This window comes from Otolemur garnettii, unplaced genomic scaffold, assembly GCF_000181295.1.
Source record: "Otolemur garnettii isolate 467f Iridium unplaced genomic scaffold, OtoGar3 scaffold00018, whole genome shotgun sequence".
Classification (NCBI taxonomy): Eukaryota; Metazoa; Chordata; class Mammalia; order Primates; family Galagidae; genus Otolemur; species Otolemur garnettii.
Window position 1 is genome coordinate 19832205 of NW_003852413.1, and position 5934 is coordinate 19838138.

The following is a 5934-nucleotide window of genomic DNA, read 5'->3' on the forward strand; positions in this document are numbered from 1 at the left end:
CATTTTCTCAGTTATTGCTTTAAAACATTCACATTCTACTCTTAGAAAGATTCACCTGTACCCCTATAAGGTAAACCTCAGAAGTAATCCCTCCAAAAAATATTCTTAATCTAACACTTTTACCTGCCATAATCATAAACATGAAAGGAACCAGTTTAAGTTGATTCCACATTCATTCTTAGGTTTCCGGGATAAGAGGGAAGAAACTTGAATGTTTAGAAGAACTTAACTTTCTGTAGTTCAAATGCAGTGCTTTTCACCCCATTTTTTAAAGTAGCTGAATTTTAATATATAAAACATGTAAAATGAGAGCTTATCTGATTAAAGGCAGATACAAAGCCTGGCCCATATGGCCTTTCCTTTCCTTTCTCACTGGCCCCTAAGTCACATCCTTTGAACTTCAGGGCTTTAAGGAGGCAGCAGATTCCAATGTCCTACAGTATGAGTGCTCTCTGGGTAGACTAGTGGTTCAGTGAGTTTGTTTTTCCTCATACAGTCTTCTTGTTCTTCCTTCCACCATCTCTCAGATGAAGTACAGGCCATTGCAACTCTAATTGAGAAGCAGGCACAGATCGTGGTAAAGCCCAGGATGGTGTCAGAAGAAGAGAAGCAGAGAAAAGCTGCCCTCCTGGCTCAGTATGCTGATGTGACAGATGAAGAGGAATATCCTTTCTGGGTTCTTGGCACCATTCCCTGAGGCTCAAGCCAGAAATATTTGCTGGTTTACAGTGACCTTTGGAAAGTTGCCCGTTTTTCTCTATAGCTTAACTTTCCCCTCTAAAGTGGCAGTGATTTATGGCCCTTTCAGCTATGAGGAATGATATTGGAATAGTTGATACTAGACTTGTATTTTTCAACACATCAGAATATTCCTAAAAACTTCAGTGTAAGACAAATGATGCCTTAATGGGCTAATTATATTATGCTTTCAGAAAAGAATATATAGTTGTGATTCCTAATATTGTAAAACACTTTCTTACTCCTTTTTTTAGAGATAGGGTTTCACTCTGCCCACTGGTGTACAGTGGCATAATCATAGCTTATTATAGCTTCAAACTCCTGGGCTCAAGCAATCCTCCTGCTTCAACTTCCTGATGTGCCACAGCGCTGGGCTAGTATACATATATATATATACATTTTTTTTTTTTCTTTTTTGGTGGAGGTGGGATCTCCCTGTGTTGTCCAGCCTTGTCATAAACTACTGACCTCAAGTGATCCTCTTGCCTCATTCTCTAGGAGTCTCAATCCTGTTGGAATTACAGGTGTAAGCCACTGTGCCCAGCCTATATAACACGTTTGTATAACACATGTTTAGACTGTGTGTTATCACATATACAACCCATCTTTATGTTCTTTCCCTGCCAATAAGGAAACCAGGGCACGTAAGAGGCAATTGGGTGATCAGAGGCATTCAGAATTAGTGGTAAAACCAGGACTAGAACCTGAATATTTTTAGGTGAAGGATTCTCTAAATTTGGAGGAGTTTCATTTGAATCTTCTTTTTTTATGTGAACACATAGTTAAAAGTAAGCCTGAAACTCCAAGTAATGCCTGAGTAGAACTGAAATGTGACTGGGAACTATGCAAAAAGAAAATGTTGCTATGAGGGGCTGGTTAGTTCAAACTTCAAATTTATTTAGGAAATGCTTACCGAGCCTATTTGAATGAAGTATGTGCCACAGTATGCAGTGGACATCATACCGAAATGTCAGCTGTTAATCACTGGTGTAGGGAAGGATTTTTGACATCTTTGAGGCTGGTTTTTTTTCTGGGTTTTTTTCTCATGAGTTTTGTCACCAGGGTTGGGAAAGTTATGGTTCAAATAATAAAATTTCAGTTCTTGCGCTAGAAAATAACTTTCAAAGCAGTGGTTTTCCTGGAGGACCTGTTAAAACAGATTGCTGGGCTTTATGGCACCAGAATTTCTGATTTACTCAGTTTGGGGTAGGGCCTAAGAATGTGCATTTCTAACAAGTTCCCTGGGGGTCTGGAACACAAACTTTTCAGCCTCTAAGAAAAGGATCTGACAAAAGCTCTGAAGATGTTGGAAATCTCTAAGTTGAGATTTCCAAAGATGAATCTCCTGGGTTTATTGTCATGTCCCTAACTGTTCTTTCTCTATTCAGTGTGCTTTACCTAGCCACCAGTCTATTGCATGTTTTCTACTGTTAGGTTAGAATGTGCCAACTTTTGTTTTCCATATAACTTTCCTTAACATCACTTACTGAAGCAGATGAGAAGGATGATTCAGGTGCCACCACAGTGAACACTGGTTCTGACAAATGTATCCTTCTGTGTTCATCCTCATGTGTTTCTCCATAGAATCCTCTGGAGGGTCAGTTTTTTGTTTTTGTTTTTTTTTTTTGCAGATTTTTTTTTGGCCAGGGCTGGGTTTGAACCCACAACCTCCAGCATATGGGGCCAGTGCCCTGCTCCTTTGAGCCACAGGTGCCACCCTGGAGGGTCAGTTTTATTTTGCTGTCATTGCCAGGGCCTTCCTTTACTTCCAGAAAATCATAGCCTTCCAGCCCTGGAAGCCCCATTCCTAGGACAGCCCCAGATAGATTAGCTTGAAGGAAGGATTTCTAAGGGAAAATAAGAATCTGTACTCTCTGGGTATAGCTCTGGATTGCCCAGCACTATGGAAACAATTTTATTTTCATCCTCAGAAATCTAATAATTTGTTGGAAAGAAAACACAACATATACTTTAAGCTTAAAATATGGACATATTGAAACATATATGCTGAGGAAGTTCTGTACCAACAGAATAATTTATGAGATCCTTCCTAGAGAAGGCAGATTTGGAAATCCACCTTAACGGTGGCATCTGTGACTCAAGGAGTAGGGCGCCGGCCCCATATACTGGAGGTGGTAGGTTCAGACCTGGCCCCAGCCAAAAAGCTGCAAATAAAAAAAAGAAAGAAAGAAAGAAATCTACCTTAAAGGCAAGAAATATGATAGATTATCAGAGGCAGGAAGATTATTCCAGGGAGACTCATTTGAAAGCAGTAAAATACAAACGTCATTATAGAGAGGACCTTGTGTATATTAACATTTTATTTTTAATGTCATAAGAAATGAGGGGTAAAGTTTTTGGCTAGGTATTTTGTAACTAAATTGTTAAACTCTTCTATTGCCTGTAAAGTCAGTGTTTATGGTTTTCACTTAAGCTTTAGTTCTAGGGAAAACAAATTGATAAAGTTTAGTAAGGTTTAACATCTTGTTTAACTCTTTTAAAGTGTTTTAATAGTGCCAAATACGTAAACATTTAGTCAGTTACATTAATACTCTATTGGCTAAAATTAGCCTAGATTTTCCAACAATATTCTGCCATTGAATAATGTAAGTACTTATTCTAGGAAGAAATATTTTGATAAAATATTTTAACACATTGTTGACTGGGCATGAGTTAACTTGTGTTTTCATGCCTAAACATTATTGACTAATCACATGCTAACTCATGTTTGCACTTGTATTGGCTATTGCAATTTTTAAAAAAACACAGTGTAATGTAGGAGAATGTAAAAGCTTTCTTGACTGTGTTCACTCTGTTCACTTTATTATAAAAAAATATTTTTATAGATATTCTGTTTTTTGGTTTTTGGGTTTTTTTGTTTTTTTTTTTTTTTGCAGTTTTTGGCCGGGGCCGGGTTTGAACTCGCCACCTCCGGTATATGGGGCCAGTGCCCTACTCCTTGAGCCACAGGCACCACCTGATACTCAGGTTTTTATTATAATTCTAGTATTGTCATAATTTCAACCATGATGGATTGTGATGGTCCTAGTGATTTCAAAATATTTTGTGGTGGTCTAGAAAATGATAGTTTATCAGAAGACAGTTATGAATCTGATATTAGACCACCAAAACAGCAAAAAAGGCCAGTAGATCACCTGAGCTCATGAGTTTGAGACCAGCCTGAGCCAGAGCGAGACTCCATCTCTAAAAATAGCCGGGTGTTGTGGTGGGTGCCTGTAGTCCCAACTGCTTGGGAGACTGAGGCAAGAGAATCACTTGAGCCTAAGATTTTGAGGTTGCTGTGAGCTATGATGCCATGGCACTTTACCCAGGGTGACAAAGTAAAACTCTGTCTCAAAAAAAAGAAAAGTTAATAGAATCTTATAGTGAAAGTGATTTTGAAGAAGAATGGATTGAAAATGATACCACATCAACCTTGGAAGATTATACAAATATTTCTGGTCTAATTGTTGAACTTAGTGATCCACAAAGTATCAGTAAAGTGATGGATTTACTTTTTGATAATGATTTTTTTTTTTTTTTTTTTTTGTAGAGACGGAATCTCACTTTGTCACCCTCAGCAGAGTGCTGTGGCATCACACAGCTTACCGCAACCTCCAGCTCTTGGGCTTAGGTAATTCTCTTGCCTCAGCCTCCTGAGTAGCTTGGACCACAGGCACCTGCCACAGTGCCCAGCTATTTTTTTTGTTGCAATTAGACCAGGGCCGGGTTCAAACCCACCACCCTCAGTATATGGAGCCAGCACCTTACCCACTGAGCCACAGGCACTGCCCTGATAATGATTTTTTTGATTTAGTTGCTCCTTAAACCAATTTACATTCCCATCAAATGGAACAATTTTACAAAAACTCTGCTAAAACTTACCATAGATGGAAGTTACCTCTAGTGATATGAGGAAGTTACTCAGTTTATGGATATTGATGGGACAAACAACAACAACAACAAAAACACATTGCAAGGATTACTGGTCAACAGACCCTTTGGTTGAAATTCCAATATTTCCTAAAAACTATGCCCAGAATGAGGTCAAGCAAATCCTTACATTTTTTCATTTTAGCGATAATTCACAAGCTACTCTAGTGAAGACAGATTTTATAAAATTAGGCCCTTTCTGGATTACAAAATTTTAGTCTTTGTATATACGGACAGGAGTTATCCCTAGATGAAGCAGTGGTACTATAGAGAGGACAGATCAGCTTCAGAACATATACAATCCAGCAGATAACAAAATGTGGGATTTTAGTGAGAATGCTTTGTGAAAGTGAGACTGCCTACATTTGCAACTTTAAGATAGGTAAAAAGGGCTTGGCACCTGTAGCTCAGTGGCTAGGATGCCAGCCACATACATAGGAGGTGGTGGGTTCGAATTCAGCCTGGGCCTGCCAAATAACAATGACAACTACAACCAAAAAATAGCCAGGCATGTGGTGGGCACCTGTAGTCCCAGCTACTTGGCAGGCTGAGGCAAGAGAATCCCTTAAGCCCAAGAGTTAGAGGTTGCTGTGAGCTGTGATGCACACTCACTGTGGGCACACTCTACCCAGGGCAACAGCTTGAGACTGTGTCTCCAAAAAAAAAAAAAGAGTAGGTAAAAAGTTACAAGAAATTATATTACCCATCTTAGAGCCAAAGTTTGATTCTTGGCATCATGTATATACCAAGATAATGATTATATTAGCATTTCTACAGCTAAAATATTATAGGAAAACAGTAGTCTGTGGTACTACAAGGCAGAACCGTGGCTTGTCGGAGGTACTAAAGAAACATCAAAGAATTTTCAGAGAGTGGAAATGACTTTTGCAGAAAGGGCCCATTGTTCTTATCACATGGAAAGATGAAGATCTTTAGTGATATGATAATACTGGTGACATGGGATAGATCTGCATAAAAAAATTACCTGTCTGGGCAGCACCTGTGGCTCAGTGAGTAGGGCACTGGCCCTATATACCGAGAGTGGTGGGTTTAAACCCGACCCTGGCCAAACTGCAACAAAAAAATAGCCGGGTGTTGTGATGGGCGCCTTCAGTCTCAGCTACTTGGGAGGCTGAGGCAAGAGGATCACCTAAGCCCAAGAGCTAAAGGTTGCTGTGAGCTGTGATGTCATGGCACTCTACTGAGGGCAACAAAATGAGACTCTGTCTCTTAAAAAAAAAAAAAATTGCCGGCTCGGCGCCT

The 5934-nt window shown here is 39.4% G+C and overlaps 1 protein-coding gene across 1 annotated transcript in view; it reads left to right on the forward strand.

The window, feature by feature from the left end:
* CCDC43 (coiled-coil domain containing 43) overlaps positions 1–5934 on the forward strand; it is a 17288-nt gene that overhangs the window by 8648 nt on the left and 2706 nt on the right. The window contains exons 3-4 of the mRNA XM_003786266.3: positions 528–663; positions 2226–2284. Of these exons, the coding sequence (XP_003786314.1) occupies positions 528–663; positions 2226–2284 (195 nt within the window). The remainder of the gene's footprint in view (positions 1–527; positions 664–2225; positions 2285–5934) is intronic.